Source organism: Canis aureus, chromosome 21 (genome assembly GCF_053574225.1).
Source record: "Canis aureus isolate CA01 chromosome 21, VMU_Caureus_v.1.0, whole genome shotgun sequence".
Lineage (NCBI taxonomy): Eukaryota > Metazoa > Chordata > Mammalia > Carnivora > Canidae > Canis > Canis aureus.
This window is the reverse complement of record NC_135631.1, coordinates 3390506-3407557: the sequence shown is the minus strand read 5'-3', so window position 1 is coordinate 3407557 and position 17052 is coordinate 3390506. Positions and strand designations below refer to the sequence as shown.

Below are 17052 nucleotides of genomic sequence, written 5' to 3'. Positions count from 1 at the left end.
GACAAAAAGGAGGCAAAATAAACTCCTGTGGCACACCCCAAACACCTGGGGAATTCCCTCCGAGAATTAGGACTCTGTAGACTTTCCTTCTGGTCTTGATTCAGTTAAAAATTGACCACATGGACTTGGGCCAAAGGTCTGTTTCCTCATCTTCTGAATAGCTGATAATATACCTGCATTGCCTATTTCATGGGGTCAATGTGAAGATCAAGTAGGGCAATGGAAGTGAAAGCATCTGTGCTCTGTAAAGGAAATTATAATTTTATTAATCTTTATAACATGTTAACTGATTATCTGTCTCAGTGTTTCCAGGGTGAGGATGTTTTTGTAAAGAAGTGATTCCTTCCCATAGCAAGCCCTAGAGAATACAGTGTCTCTGGACCCACTGGAGATCCTGTTCCCATCCCTTCTTAGGAATCAGTCTCGGGATGCCTGGGTGGCTCAGCGGTTGAGCATCTGTCTTGGGCCCAGGGCATGATCCCGGAGTCCTGGGATAGGGTTCCATATCGGGCTCCCTGCATGGAGCCTGCTTTTTTCTCTAAGTCTTTGCCTCTCTCTCTGTGTCTCTCATGAATAAATAAATAAAATCTTAAAAAAAAAAAAAAAAATGGAATCAGTCTCAAAAATAATAGCACAAAACCCCAGAATGTCTCAGGAATTGGCCTGGGGAGGAGGGCAAAAGATGGAGGAATGCAGTTACATTGGTTAAGAGGCAAACAGCGATGTCTGGTTTCAGCCTTGGCAAGGAAAGTTCCTACTAAATTCTAAGTTTTTAAAGTCCACAGTGTGAACATCGTGGCTTGATGACCAGGGTTGATTGCCTCCCAATGGCCTGAGTCACCTCATAAACTCTTGAAAATTTGTCCCCGGGAATCAGCACTTTCTGGTGAGGACTGGAGTCAGAGCATGGGGCCCCAAAAGAGATGGGGTTCACCCTGTTCTTACTCCCACGCATTCCTCAGCCCCAGTTCCAGGTGATTTTAAATTTATTTTTACTAACTCATTTTTATATGGTCTCTTTTCTTGTTATTTGAGTGCTTCTCCTTGGTGGAGAGGGTGGATACAGACCAAAGAGGTCAATCCTTTGAGAGGTTTGGGTCAAGTTGTGTCAGGACGATGGAAGTTTTCTTATAAAAATAATAATTTTTTTGCTCACACACTGGGGTCTTTGATTCTCCTAAATAGCTCTCACATCCTGAATATAATTTATTTTTTTTATTTTAAAAATATTTTATTTATTTATTTGACACAGACAGAGAGAGCACAGAGAGGAGAGGCAGGCAGAGGGAGAGGGAGAAGCAGGCTCCCTGTGACGTGAGTCCTGATGTAGGAATGGATCCCAGGACCCTGAGATCATGACTTGAGCCGCAGGTAGATGCTTAACCGACTGAGCCACCCAGGTGCCCTGAATATTTTTTTTTTAAAGATTTATTTATTTATTTATTTATGATAGACACAGAGAGAGAGAGGCAGAGACACAGGAGGAGGGAGAAGCAGGCTCCATGCCGGGAGCCCGATGCGGGACTGGATCCCGGGACTCCAGGATCGCGCCCTGGGCCAAAGGCAGGCGCTAAACCGCTGAGCCACCCAGGGATCCCCTAGGTGCCCTGAATATAATATAAACTTGACAAATGCCTAGATTGAGGTATCAGGCAGAGACTGTTGTCACTTAGCTTATGGGGAGACTGAGGCCTAGAGACAACCAGGGGCCACATCGCAATTATGGAGGGCCCAATGCCTTTACTTCTGCTATCTCATTTGATCCACATCATCAGCCTGGGAGAAGCACGAGGGATAGAGATGTCACACCCCTTTTATAGATGAACAGCAAAGATGGTTCTGAAAAATGGGAAAGGCGAAAGTGGTTTCTTTCTTTCTTTCTTTCTTTCTTTCTTTCTTTCTTTCTTTCTTTCTTCTCTCTCTCTCTCTCTCTCTCTCTCTCTCTCTTTCTTTCTTTCTTTTTAAGATTTATTTACTTATTTATTTGAGAGAGAGAGCACATAGAGGGAGAGGCAAAGCAGGCGGCTGGCTGGGCAGAGAGCCAGATGTGGGGCTCCAACCTAGGACCCTAAGATCATGACCTGAGCCGAAGGCAGATGCTTAACTGACTGAGCCACCCAGGTGACCCTGGACCTGAAGGTTTCTGACCTGAATTCTTTCCCCTCTAGCCCTAAATTTTATCAAATCCAGACATCAGGAGTTGCTGTAGGACTAAAACTGCTGGCCAGGTCATTTTCCTGTGAGTCTTTTCAACCTAATTCTTTCTCTAGCTTCTTCCTACCCCAAACAGATGGCCAAACTTGAGCACATAGGAGGCCTGACCCTCAGCCGTCATTCTCCTGTCTTCATGCCCTACTCCCACCCACTTAATCCCAAAGGGAGGCCTTCCTTCCTAAACTAATTCTTTTTTCTTTTTTTTAAAAAAATATTTTATTTATTTATTCATGAGAGACACACAGAGAGAGGCAGAGGCACAGGCAGAGGGAGAAGCAGGCTCCCCTCGGGGAACCTGATGCGGGACTTGATCCCAGGATCCTGGGGTCATGACCTGAGCCGAAAGCAGATGCTCAACCACTGAGCCACCCAGGTGCCCCTAAACTAGTTGTTCTTAATCACCTTTGGCTCCTGGATCCCTCTGAGAATTCGATGACAGCAATGGACTAACGAGAGAATTTTGCATACCTAGGACAGCCTTCAAAATCCCAGAAACCCATCTAGCCCATCCACAAGTCAAAAACATCTGCCCTCGATCTTATTCTCCTCTGAATAAGTTCCCCTCTTAGGGAGGTCAGTGACCCTGTGATCCTAGCAGACAACTAACTGGGAAAGGCTCCGCATGATGCCAGAGGGGCTCTCCTTCCTCAGCCTTTCTTCCTGGGTCAGGCCAGGCATGGAGTATGCCTGTGGGGATAGTTGTGACCAGGACCCGTTTCACATCCCACCAGCCTGCCTTAGAGGAGACAGGCAGAGCAGAGCAGGAGAGAGGTGGGCCCATCAGCGAGGGTTGAGGTCCCGCCCAGATCGGAGACTGCCCCTTGCAGCCACCTCCAGCCACCCTCTATGCTCCTGGGGCATAGAGGGAGGCTGGATTCCTGTGTCTTCCGTGCCTTACTCCTCCTTCTCTGACTGCGAACGGCTGTTCCAGGGCAGAGCCGTGCCTCATTCCCGTTGGCTACTCAGTCCTTACGCAGGGCCCTGCCTGTCTGGGTTGATGGATTGATGTGGGTTGGGTGGCGAATGTCTTCTGTGTCTCGAGTCCTAGCTGTGGTGCTTATGACCGAAAGGAGGATGCTTGGAAACAAGCGGGTGGGGACTTCCTCCCACTGCCTTGAGCAGGATGTGGTGTGCGAGCAGGTGTGTCTGGGTCAGTGATCAGTAGTGAATGGGTAGTGGGAATGAGTGTCTGAGTCACCTCTGCTGAGGAAGATGAGAGCCTCATGTCCCTTCCCTTTCTTTCTCAACCCATACATGTCTCTGTCCTAGTGGTGGCTCCTCTCTCCTCCTCCGTTGGAAGGAAGCTTCTCCTTCCTGCACCTACAGCTCCCTCGCCTCCATCTCTGCTCTTCCCCATCTTCCCTGGCCCCGCACGCCTCCTTACCTGTGGCTGCCTCTTTCTCTCCTCCCCTGCTGGGCCTGGCTCCCAACCTTGGCCCTCTAACCTGCATGTGTCCCACCTGCAGAGGCTGTTCTGTCGCACGGCCCCCCCTGCCCTCCTCCCCCGCCGGCCCCACCCCTTCCAGAAGCTGCACAGGGAGGGGGGTTGGGGGGCAGGGGCATCACGAACCCCTGGGGTGGAGGGGGACGGGGGAAATACTCCCCTGTTTCCTGCTTTTACTAACGAACCCGCCATTTTTGTGTCTGGACTTTGATTTGTCGGAGGGAACAGTTGGGTTTTACTAATCTCCGTCATCTCCCTCCTTGCCTTCCCCAGAGACTGTCCTCCATTTCCCCTACTCTCAGCTTCCTTTCTACCCAGTGCCCATCTCCCCGTTTCTCCCTCTACTTCCTCCAGCCCCAGGCTGGGCCCCCACTTCCTCCTATGTTACCCTGTCTCCTGCTACCCTCTCCCCCAGCCCCCAGGCCAGGGCTGCTCTAAAACACAGCTGCGAATTTGGGAGGCAGATACGAGAGTGAGTAAGGCAGCCCTTTCCCAAAAGGGGCACCACATGGCAGTGACTTGCATAAAGCTGTAGTGGGCGAGGTCAGACTCGTGCCAGCCTGAAGGGGAATTGAGGAGGGCACTCCCGGCAGGTTAGGTCCTTCTAGCTGTAGAATGGCCAGGGCAGATGGGCTCGCTGCATGGACTGGGCCAAGGAGAACCACAGGGTGAGGGAGATGCCAGTACCTTGTGCCCCAGCTGGGGCTGAGGAGGGAGGATGCAGCTGGGTGGCTCAGGGGAGGCTGGAAGGCCAAGCTCACTGAGGGAGGACAGGAAAGCTTCTTCCTGGGGATGTTTGGGGCCAGTGTTTCTCTGCGTCGTGAGGTGACTTGATGTTCACCTTTGATGACCATGATGTGCCCCTGGATTGTGCTGGGATTAATGTGGTTATGGGGACATGTCAGGCTGGGAGCTGACCCTTTAGAGGCTGACCATCTAGCTGAGGTGACCAGACACAGGCTCAGGAACTAATTAGTGGCCCACTTCCTGGTCTTGAGGTGGCATCAAGAGTGGAGGTGCAAGGTGGGATAGAGCTGAATTTGCCCCAGGGAGCCCCCTTCACCTACCACCCCTCCCCCTGCCTTATCCCACCCCTTCCTCCCAGTCCTCTACTTCCCTTTCCCTGGCCCCCTTCTGCCCATTCTAATCTTGTTTGCATGTTTTTGTGACTAATACTTTGATCCTTCCCTTTTCCACCCAGATCCCTACTTCCCAGACTCAGGTGGGTGGAGGGAAGAAGAAATAAACAATAATGACAACAGCCCTCCCCTTCAAATAAGACTCAAAAGCTTTCAAACTGACCCCTCCCACACAGACTTTCTGTCTTTGAACCTGGTCCCCCCAGCACAAGGTTTGATGGTTCCCAGGAGGGGGACCCCTTCAGCCCTCATTCTGCTCAGCTGTACCCCCAATCTCAGTGGGGGATTCGAGGGCCCTGTGGGGGAAGTTCCACTTGCCTCATTTTGCCCATGTTCTTTAGGAGTTCCTAACATCCTCCTCCCTACCCCCATAACAATGGAACCCTGGAGACCAGTCTCAGGTCCTGGCTTGTGGCTTGTCATATGGACTGGTATGGGTGGGTCATCACAGGATGTGACTGGAAGGCCCAAATCTCCACACGTTGCCTGAAAAGAGGGTCCTAAAGCGTGTTTGGGGATTGGAAGTGGGGGGTGAGCTGTGGTCTGTGGGTGCACAGTGTTGGGTTCACTGTGAGCCAACTTCCTGATGGCCCCTGTAGGAGCCTGCCCACTTTTCCTGGGTGACCATCTTAAGCCACAGCTTTCTTAGAGTGGGGCGCTCACAGTCCTGAAGCCCTTGGTTCTTCCTCCACAACCTTGCTGGGTCTGGAGCCCTTGCAGGCTGCTCCTATGGCTAAACTTTTCTGGGGTCAAGTGGGCATTTGTCTGGGGAGGGGGTAGATAAAATTTCCCTGCATTTGTCACTCCTCTCCAGGGTCACTTCTGCCTTCCCCAGGCCACTGTTGAGCCCTTGTCATCTCCTTGGAACACTGGGTGCTCTTCTATCCTTACCCACGTTGCTTTCTTACCTGACTTTTCAGCCCAGGGTTAAGGTATCCTGAGGTTAGCCCTGTCCCCCTGTTCCCTAACCTGGACCTGAGTAATGAAGGTGGTGTTAGTAGGGAAGACAATGATGAAAAGAGGGCAGGCTGGTGAATAGGTAGAGGGCTGCCCTCTCCTTGGGAGGCAAGAGAGCCACCGGCATATAGAGGGACTTGGGAAATAAACAGACCCTGGAAGAAGGCAGAGACCAGTGGGAGCCCTAGATGTTAGGGTGGTGGTGGTGGGAATCAACCCCAAGGGCATTATGTGTCCTTGAGGTAGTTCCAAGTGCTGCCAGTAGTATCTGAGCTCCTATTCTGCATGCCCTTGCTATCTCCCACTTCCCTGCTGGGCTAAAACTGGAGGGACTCCTCAGTGCCCCAAAGAGACAGCTGTAGGTGAGGCAAAGCCACTAAGATCCAAGGAGAATTGGTGTTCTCTACCTCCTTTATGAGAGATGCTCTGAAATCACATGAAGATCCAGAGAGCACCTCAAGAGGAGGCAAGTGAAGATGCCATTTGCATCTCCCCATAATGGGGCCTTGTCCTGAGTTCCCCACTCCTCTGTGGAGCCATTTCCAGAAACTACTTGGTGATCTTCACGGTGAGCATTCCAAGTACCCTTCAGGCCTCTGCTTGCTGAGATGGGGGCTGTGGGGCAGGCCTTAGCCCACCCTGAAACCATCAAATCTTGTGCTACCTCCTTTCCTGCCTTCCTTCTTTCCCCCCACTGTTCCTCTTCCAAGACAAGCAGACATAAAAATGGAGGGTCCCCCTCCCCTGCAGCCCCCTGGCCCCTCCCTTGCCCAGCCAGTGGCTTTTCCCAGGGAGTTGATGCCAGTTGTCTCCTTGTTTCTCCCCCTCCCTCCCTGGGCTGGGCAGGTGACCATCTCGGTGGACGGGATCCTGACCACCACAGGCTACACGCAGGAGGATTATACCATGCTGGGCTCTGATGACTTCTTCTACATTGGGGGCAGTCCCAACACGGCTGACCTGCCTGGCTCGCCTGTCAGCAACAACTTTATGGGCTGCCTCAAGGACGTGAGTAGGGCTAGGAAGGGTCTGGGGTCAGCCAGGAAACCCTTTGGTCCCTATCTTCAGTGGGATTTAGTCTGACGTGGCTAGCTGCCTGGCTCCTCTGATCCTTCCAAGGTGGTGGGTGACCTTTCCTCTTCAAAACCTAATGCCCCTGACTCCATCAAGAGGCTTCTTCTCTCTCATTCCCTTGAACCACTGAAGGCCCCCTCCTCTCAGAGGACCCTTGAAGGCAGCAGTAGCACAGAGGAAAGAATATTGAATGTGAAGACCAAAGACCTGTGTTTGTCCTGGCTCTTCCACTCACTAGCTCTGTGACCTTGGCCAAGTCCGTTGACTTGTATAATTCTTAGTGTTTGTATCTGAAAAATGAGTAGTCAGTACCTACTTTTCAAGGTGGGTGTGAGAAGCAGATGAGAGTGTAAATAAAAATACTGTCAGTTGGAAGATGTCAAGGAGATGTTAGCAGTGACTGTCTTGCCATTATTATGCAACTGCAATTCAGCAGGCACTGAGGCTGCCCTGCTAGGCTGGGCCAGAGGACAGAGCACAGACCATAGTGGGACAAGGGAGTTCTAGGACAGAAGTCCAAGGCAGTGATCCCATGGCATTGAGGAGGGGACTCCCTCCACTCCCATGGTAGGGTCCCATGGTGGTTGCTGCTGCTGGGCAGGAGTGGCTGGAAGCTGAGCAGCTTTTGCTTCTTCATCCCTGACCCTACCCGCCCCCAACCCCCCCCCCCCCCGCCCCCCGCTGCAGGTGGTCTATAAGAATAATGACTTCAAGCTGGAGCTATCCCGCCTGGCAAAGGAAGGGGACCCCAAGATGAAGCTGCAGGGGGACTTGTCATTCCGCTGTGAGGATGTGGCTGCCCTGGACCCTGTGACCTTTGAGAGTCCTGAGGCTTTCGTGGCACTGCCCCGATGGAGTGCCAAACGCACTGGCTCCATCTCCCTAGACTTCCGTACCACTGAGCCCAACGGACTGCTACTCTTCAGCCAGGGCCGGCGGGCTGGGGCCGGGGCCGGCAGCCACAGCTCTGCCCAGCGGGCCGACTACTTTGCCATGGAGCTGTTGGACGGCTACCTCTACCTCTTGCTGGACATGGGCTCTGGGGGCATCAAGCTGCGGGCATCTAGCCGCAAGGTCAATGACGGCGAGTGGTGCCACGTGGACTTCCAAAGGGACGGGCGCAAAGGTCAGGAGGCCTGGAGGGTGGGGGACCCTTTCACCCTCCCCCTGCGGGACTTCCTTTCCAGGCTCTCCCACACTGTTCTTCCCCTCCTTGCCCTGTCAGTCCCTTCCTTGTTCCTCCTGCCATGGTACATTGACTGGTAGGGGGTAGGGCTTGGAGTCAGCAGAGTGGGGTTCACACCTACTGTGTGTGTGACTTTAGGCCCTTACTCAGCCCCTTGAAGCCCCAGTTTCATTATCTAAAAAAGTCCTTAAGAAGAGAAAATGACTGAATACCCGTAAAAGCGTTAGCATGGTGCCTACCACAGAGTAGATAGCCCATTGTCCTTTACACAAAAATACAAAAAACCTCTCCAACCATGCCTCCCTTCTAGCTAGGTCCATGCAGCTTTCATTTATGAATTCACTCAACAAATGCTTGTGGAGTACCTACTGTGTGCCAGGTGCTGTTCCAGGTGCTGTGACGGGATGAGGGCGGCTGAAACAGTCTTGGCTGTCTCCGAGCTCATGCTCAGGTGGGGGAGGACACAGATGCTAAACGACCTGACACTCCCACCTGGTGATGTTTCTAGCACAATAAAGCAGCAGGGAAGAGAGTGCTCAGGCCAAGCAGGTGCTATTTCTTAAAACTTCTGTTGCTTCCAGCCTCCCTTTCCTCTACTCTTCCTTTTTGGTCTTTTCTCCCATCCTCTTGTTTCCTGCCCAATTCTCTCTTCACTCTACTCCACCGCGTTGACCAGGAGAGAATGAATTGATGTAAAGGAGAACTGACATATTATCCAATGTGAGCATTTATCAACAACAGCTAAATTGTTATGTTCCCCCAGGTGTCACTGCACCAGACTCGAGACTGGGCGGAGGGGCCGTTTCCCCCCTCACACACGGGGAGGAGGGGCATGCTCTGGCTACCGGAAACATCAGCCTCTCAGGGCAGGCTGTTTCTTCCTTTCTCTTCCCCAGGGAAATGTCGCCTCCCCCCAGACTTTATAGTACATGGGTTCATCCCCTGGTTTTGTCTCATGATGGCACCTGGGGGTCTTCACAGAGCAATTGCTGCCTCTCAGGGTTTCCCCATAGGTGACCAGTGACTTTCTAGATTGGAAGTTTGCCTAGGCCTTGCAGAAAACCCCGGGGCCTTCTGTTCCTCTCTCCCTTCATTAAGTGGTCTTCTTAGCCTCCCACAGATCTCTAGAGCCCCCACGCCAGGTCTGGCTGGTCCTTGGGTCACTGTTTGACCAGCTCTGGCCATTTCTGATATCCCACGTTCACATATACATCTAAGCCCAGCCTTGGGGCAGGCATCCCAACAAAGCGCTCCTTGACTTTTTCCATGTGTTTCTTTTTTAATTGTGTTAAATGACACTTAACATTACCTTTTTAACTACTTTTTAAAGTGCACAGTTTGGTGGCCTTAAGGACCTTCCCACTGATATAACCATTACCACCATTCACCTCCAGAACATTTTCATCTTCCCAAACTGAAACTCTGTCCCTATGAAACACTAACTCCCTGTTCTCCCTCCCCAATCCCTTGGCCTCCACAATCCTACTTCCTGTTTCTATGAATTGACTTGACTACTCTAGGGACCTCCTGTAAATGGAATCATATAATAATTTTCCTTTTGTGTCTGGCTCATTTCACTCAGTGTGTTTTCAGTTTCATCTATGTTGTAACATGTGTCAGCATTTCCTTCCTTTTTGTGGCTGAATAATATTCCATCCTATGTATATACCACCACACTGTTTGTCTATTTATCTGTCAATGGATACTTGGGTTGTTCCATTTCCATGTTGTAGAGCAAGGATCTTGGACCAAGACCTGTATTTGCTTTATTTTCCTCTTGTTGACTCTCCATTATACATTCTTTTGCCATCTCTTTCTTTCCCTCCATCTTCCTTCTCCTACATTTGGTTCATTTATTGAGAGTCCAGCTGGGCAGTGTCCATGTCCTGGAGGCCCCCCAGCAGGTGGGTAGAGTAGACAATCTGAGGAATCTGCTACAAATAGAAATGTGGGTGAGACCCGAGGTCCATATCTGGCAGCCTGGTGGGGGAATGGGTTTTAGCAGCAAGACCCTGGAGCGTCTGACACCTTGTTGGGGGAGAACAAGCTAGGGCCATGTTATTAAAATAGGAGACAGGGGAGTGACTTCTCCAGTTCAGGAGAGATTTTGAGCAGAGGAGAATATGCTCCAGATGAGGATCCCCATCCAGGGAGGAGGCCCCAATTCTGCTTCCTTAGTTTGACACCACATGCTCATGCTTTAGTCTCCCATTGCACCCCCTACACTGTCCAGGATCTCTGGCCAGTGAGGCCTAACGGAGACCAAACCCTTATTACCTCTCTTTAACCCCATGGAGATGGGCAGACTTTTTTTTTTTTTAGAATTCTTTTTGAGAAAGGAGAGGGGAAGGAAAAGTAAAAAAATATAAACAGGGCAGCTCCAGTGGCGCAGCGGTTTAGCGCCGCCTGCAGCCCCGGGTGAGATCCTGGAGACCTGGGATCAAGTCCCACATCGGGCTCCTTGCATGGAGCCTGCTTCTCCCTCTGCCTGTGTCTCTGCTTCTCTCTCTCTCTCTCTTTCTCTGTGTCTCTCATGAATAAATAAATAAATAAATCTTTAAAAAATATAAACAATAGTTTCATTATATAAGCTTCTGCTTTTTAAAGATCTCAGTAAAGGGTTTTTTTGTTTTTTTTTTTTTTTAAGATTTCATTTATTTATTTGAGAGAAAGAGTGAGTGAGAGAGAGCATATGATCAAGGGCAGAAAGAGGAGAGGGAAAAGAGGGAAAAGCGGATTCCACTACTGAGCAGGGAGCCCCAAGCAGTGTTCCATCCCAAGGCCCTGGGGTCATGACCTGAGCCGAAGGCAGATGCCCAACTGCTGAGCCACCCAGGCACCCCTCGGTAAAGATTTTGAAGCTCCCACTTGATCCCAAATCTTTTTCTTCAGGATAACCAGCCTTTCCTTCCAGAGAATTCTGACAACACAGAAGCTGTGTTCCTAGCCTCCCCTCTCCTGGCTGTCATCCTGTGTCAGGCTTCAGGAGTGGATCTGCCTGCCAGGCAGAGGGTTGGATAATGCAGGCTCTGCATGGCACTTTGGCTCTGCTTCTTACCCTCTGGTGCTTCTTTGGGCAGGTTCCCCAATCTCCCTAAGCGTCACCTGCCCCTTTGAAATGGGATCATAATGGACCACTTTCATAGGGTTACCTTGAGACTCGGATGTGAGTGAAGTGCTAAGTGCCTGACATACAGTCATAAAAGTTCAATAAATGTTAGTAGGAGGAAAACACTTTGGATTCAAACCTTTTAGCTTCCTTAGGGTTCCATGCCTCTGGTTTCTGGCCTAAGGGACTAGCTGGGGGAATGACCTATGAGTGATCCAGCCCTTTTGGGGCATGTCTGCCTGCGGTTGGCATCCTCTGAAGACTCATGTAGGTGCAGGGAGAGGAGTCTGGACAGAGGCCCACTGCCCACGGCAGCTGGCTGGAGATGGCTCACCTGAGTTCCTGAACTTGGAATATTTGTCAGGTCATATCCACGGCAGCAAATAAGGCTGACCCTCTGGCCCAGGGCTACGGGTGTGGGGTGGGAGGCCAGGGATCTCTTTCTGGCGCATGTTGACTCTCTATCCTGCCTTCGTCACTGAGGCACACTCTCCGTTGATCCCTAGGCTCCATCTCGGTGAACAGCCGCAGCACACCGTTCTTGGCCACGGGGGAAAGTGAGATTCTGGACCTGGAGAGTGAGCTGTACCTAGGCGGTCTCCCTGAAGGGGGGCGGGTGGACCTGCCTCTGCCCCCAGAGGTGTGGACAGCGGCGCTCCGGGCTGGCTACGTGGGCTGTGTGCGAGACCTCTTCATAGATGGGCGCAGCCGAGACCTTCGGGGCCTGGCCGAGGCTCAGGGGGCAGTGGGCATCACCCCCTTCTGCTCCCGGGAGACACTGAAGCAGTGTGCCTCTGCCCCCTGTCGCAATGGGGGCATCTGTCGAGAGGGCTGGAACCGCTTCGTCTGTGACTGCGTTGGGACCGGCTTTCTGGGGCGGGTCTGCGAGAGAGGTGAGGCTGGTTTTCACTCCACATGTCCCCACTGCCCGTCCCTGTGCCTCTTCCTCAGGGTGCCCCTCCCTCACGGGCCAGCCCTGGGTCTGCCATCCTTGTAACGATCCTCTCGGTCTTCTCTTTCCCTCCACTGGCCTTCACCTGTACCCCGATTCCCTCTTCCCCCACTTCTGGGGCAGAGGCCACGGTCCTGAGCTATGATGGCTCCATGTATATGAAGATCATGCTGCCCAATGCCATGCACACGGAGGCGGAGGATGTGTCTCTGCGCTTCATGTCCCAGCGGGCCTATGGGCTAATGATGGCCACCACCTCCAGGGAGTCAGCCGACACCCTGCGCCTCGAGCTGGACGGGGGCCAGATGAAGCTCACTGTCAACCTCGGTAACCACCCCACCTTGTGTTCTGGTCCCTTCTCTGTCCCTGCCTCTCACCACACCCCCTCTGTCTGGAGAAGCTGGTGGTAGCACCACTGAGAGTGGGTAAGGGAGGTGCCAATTTGGGTCAGAGCCCCTGAGAGCTTCATCCCCAGCAAGGATGCACAGTGTAGGGGATTTGGCAACACTATGTATGGGGGTACCCTGAGTATGGCCATACCATCTCCCCAAGTGCTCTTGGTATGACAACCGCTCTCCCGGGGCACTCATTTGGGTTTGGTGGTGTCTGTCCTGCATACACGTGTAACAATATAGCTTATTCTTGGTTGTCGGCTCATCCACTTACTCTTTTGCGGGTTCATTCATTTGGGAAGGACCTGCAGATGCCTAGTGGTGTTAAGCCTGAGTGCAGGTCAGCTTGTCTGGAGATGAAGAGGACCTGGCCCTGTACGTAGCCACTCTCATCTGCTCTGCGTTTAAAGAGCTGTGTGTTTGTGTGCATAGGTACACAGGTGACCCTGGACATCTCAGGACATATCTTTCTTGTCTGCTTTCACGTTTGAGTCCCATAGCTGCCCTGTGAAGCCACAGGATCACCTGCTGGGCTTGGCTTTACCTGTTTTATAGATTGTGAAATTCACTTACTGACTTACCCAACATCATAAAGCCAGCAATAGCTGGGAAGGAGCCCAGACTCAAACCCAGGTCCTTTGCCCTAAAGTACAATGTTTTCCCATTGCCTTTAACAGACTAGGGGATAGAGGGCAACAAGAATCCTCACTGTCAGACAGTTTGCCATCTCTGCTCCTGCCTAGAGCAGGCTGAGGCCCCACTTCACCAGGCAGTCCCCAGGGTGTCTGTATGGGCAGGGCCATCAGGCCTGCTGGGGCAGAAAGGAAACAGCAGGTGCACTCACTTGGCTCATGTCTATGGGACACATTGTAGATGCCAGTGTATTCTGCACCTGGGTTACAACAGTGACGACGAGGATCCTGTCTTGGTGAGGCTTTTGGTCAGGGGAACGCTGGAAATTAGAGGTCCTGAGCCATCCAGGCTGGGCTCACAACTGTCCATTTCATACCACATAGAAGTATAGCCCCCAGGGGCCTGCCACATCGGAAGATTCGGGCCACGAGGGTGACTCATTGCCTCCTGGGCAGGAAGAGGAGTAGGACTCTTCTGAGCAGATTAGGATCCTCAACTGGAGAGAACACAAAGCTTTGAGCTTTTAAATATTGATCTAGAGTTTCACCCTAACTTTGGTCTCTAGGCCATTTTGTGGGACAGACTGTGGTCTTTTGGGGCCCCATTGCCTTGTTAATAAATTTATAAAATGTCTTTCCTTTTCCCTTTTGGCCACTTGGTCTTTGTACTCCTAGGACAAGGATTTGCCAAGCAGGGTGGGGGCTGGAAGCAGGGAGGTGTGCAAATGGCCAGGGTTCCAGAGTTGGGAAACGTAAGGGCTCTGTGAAGCTCTGCTTCTGGCCATCATCACAGCCCACAGAGTGGCTGGTGGGGGGCAGCACTGCAGGGGGAAAGTGGGAAGGGAAACACCCTCTGGCCGATGTTCCGTGGTCTGTACATCCCCTGGCACCCCTGAAATTGTCACAGGAGGAAGGCACCAACCTAGGACCCCATGAGTGGCCCCTCGCTTCTCAGACTGCCCTGGTCTGTGTACCCAGACCCGGTGTGACATAGTCCTTCGCCCTGAGAGGTGTGTGTTCTCCTCACAGTAAGCACATGGCTCCTTGTGTTTGGTGGTGATACAATCGGGAACCTCTCTGGCCTTCTGTTTACAGGGAAGGCAGATGCTTCCTCCTGACTTAGGCTGTCTTTAGATAGGAGGCAGTGTCCTTGGCCAGGAAAAAGTTCTCTGGCGGGTCCTCAGGACCTTTCACCTTTAGGATCTAAGATCCTCTCCTTCCCATTAGCATGCTTTTCAGTCTGTGCCTCAGAAATACTTAAAAGTCAGAGAACAAGGTGTCCCCCAGGATGCCGGCCAGCAAGACAGTCCTCCCATCTCTCACCTGTCTTATAGCCTCTCACCCATGGCTGTGCCGGGCCCCACGCAGAGATGCCATCTCTAATATGGCTCATGACAAGCTGTGACCAAATGCTTGGTACAGATGCAGTTGTCGATAATACCAAGTGACACGTGTCTGGGGAGGCATGTGGCTGCTGTGTGATCCACACCCAACCATTCAGCCTTAGGCTCTGATGGGAAGAGCATTGGGCCTGGAGCCAGGAAATCTGGGTTTCAGACCTGGTCTTTTCGACTCTTGGGTAAGTCATTCCCCTCTTCTGAGCCTCTGCTTTATCTGTAAAATGAGGTTAAGGATCCTTGCTCTGCTTACCTTCTGCGGTGGTTTTGAGGCTCAGATGGAATAATGGGAGTGGAGGCATTGTACAGAAGCATGATGCATACATAGACACTCATCCAGCCTTCTCAAAGACAGATCTTACCAGGGTAGGGACCTAAGCTTAGAGCCAGGCCCCTGCTTCTCCATCCTGCTTGCTATCCAGGGCTGTTGGGGCCTCACAGGTGAGGGACAGCACCAAAGCTTTGGTTCTGGGCAGGATTTACTACGGGGGAACAGAGGGAAACCTGGCAAGGCTCGATCTCTGACCTCAAGGTCTTGTCCTGTAGGGAAGGAAGGCAGACGTAGGGGGGCAGCTGTGCAACCTGTCAGATGCTCAGTGGTAGGACACATGCTTGGTGCTGAGTCCTAAAGAAGAAAGTGAGGCTGCCAATGACACTTGGGGGGATAGCCTGGAGGAGGCACTCAGTGCCAGCTTCAGGAAGCAGGGCATTTGCAGGGCCAGGAAGGACCAACCAAGAGCTGCTGCCTCCTTCCAGGCAGAGGATGCTAGAGAAGCTGGACAGTGCCTCCTGTCCTGTCCCTTGGCCTCCACCATGCCTGCAGACATTGAGCAATACCGTAAGCACCCTGTCTGCAGGGTGGTTGACCTCCGTTCCCAGAGAACACTGGACTCCCCTGGATTCTTCACCCTGTTCCAGTGTAACCTGTGATCCTGGGTCCTTTTGCCCTTGGTATGGCTTCCCAGGCCATTGCCCAGCCTGGGCCGTCCCTTGGGGCCCTCCACCAGGCGGGCACAGTCCCAGCCATCAGTGAGGCTGACATGAACGGCGTATCATAATTAGAGAATCTCCAAGCTGGAGCTACCCTTAGAAGCTATCTCCTCCAGCCAGCACCCCGCCTCCCCACCTGTCTCATATGCGAATTAACTGTTGGTTCCTGCATCTCTGCTCAGAGGCCCATGTCCCAGGCCCCTTCCTCCGACGACCATTCTAATCACCGGGTCCACTCTTTCTGAAATTCCCACTGGCAGACCTTTCAGGCCATACAGAGTAAGCTTATCTCGTTCTTGTTGTAAGCCAGGCTGAATAAGCATTATGTTCCAAAGCCTGTTAATTCCCGAGGCCGTGGAAGGGTGCCTTGTGCCCATCTGGGGCCGACAGTGGTTCCCAGGCTCTTCCAATAGGCTGGGCTGCTGGGGGGAGTGCTCTGGACAAGCACTGCATGCCGCCGCTCTTAAGTGTTACCTCTGAGACGAACCTTTGGTCCGTGGGCTCCTGAGGCTCCTTGCAGAGAAGCCTTGGACTCACTGTCTCCAATCTGTAGGGTCTGAGTTGGGCAGGGGATTGAGTGGGTGTGCAGCAGGAAGCCTGGGTCCTTTACCCTAGGTTCCTTAACATGCAGGCATCTGTTTCTGCACACACTCATCCCCTCATCCTGGTCTCTGCGTCCTGCTAGGACTCTGGTAGGTCTGCGTAGACCTGTCACCTCCGTTCATTCCCTGAACCTGAGACACAGGTGACTAGCTAACAGGTCACTTAGCTAAAGCGGCCTGAGCTGGGCTCTGGGCGGGTGCGTGTGTGGAAGGGTTGGCACCCGCTCTCACTCCTGCTTTCTGCTGGCCTCTGGGATGGTGCCGGCTCTTTCCTGCAGTCTTCATGGGGTGCTTGCTGTCCCCAAATCCCACTGGAGTGGGGCTTCTGAGAGTGGGGTCATTGCCGGGGGCGGACCTGGAGCTGACACCTCTTCTCTGGACAGATGGGCCCCCATTCCCAGTGCTCCCCTGCTGGGGAGGGGAAGAACAGCTTTTCCCAGCAGGGGATCACCTGCCCTTCCAGCCTCTTTTTTCTTTTTTGGACCCTTCATTGGTGAAGACTCTGCTGGCCCAAAGAGAGCCCCCGCGACCTGACTCCAGGCCTGGCACCCTCCCACCCTTCCCCTGACCCCTCCTGTAGTGTCTTCCCTTGGCTCCCCCTTCCTTCCTCTTCTCTCTCTGCACTCTTTCTACCTCCTTCCTCTTACTGTGCCTCTGACTTCCCCCTGAACCTGTTCCTCCGCCTTCCTCTGCTTTCTCTTCCCTCCCTTGGTGCCAGGCTGTGGCTTAGGGTCCCGGCTGCTCCCCCCCACTCTTCTGCTGTGGTTGACGACGCGTGTAGAGCTCAGCCGTACTGCCCGAGGGGCCCGTGCCCTCAGAGCCACAGGGGAATCGGTTTACCTCCCCTACAGGAACCTTCAGGAGCCCATGGGATGCCACATTGCCCCCCTCTGCCTTTGCTTCCTGGGTGCAGGGGTGCGGGCAGAGCCTGTCCTGGGAGGAGCCGCAGGATGCCAGGATATTC

At 52.7% G+C, this 17052-nt stretch overlaps 1 protein-coding gene across 28 annotated transcripts in view; it reads left to right on the top strand.

Moving 5' to 3' along the window:
* NRXN2 (neurexin 2) overlaps positions 1 to 17052 on the top strand; it is a 97396-nt gene that overhangs the window by 31615 nt on the left and 48729 nt on the right. For all 28 annotated transcript variants that reach the window (XM_077862256.1, XM_077862246.1, XM_077862245.1 and 25 more), the window contains 4 exons: positions 6601 to 6762; positions 7516 to 7954; positions 11630 to 12016; positions 12199 to 12402. In XM_077862256.1, the coding sequence (XP_077718382.1) occupies positions 6601 to 6762; positions 7516 to 7954; positions 11630 to 12016; positions 12199 to 12402 (1192 nt within the window). The remainder of the gene's footprint in view (positions 1 to 6600; positions 6763 to 7515; positions 7955 to 11629; positions 12017 to 12198; positions 12403 to 17052) is intronic.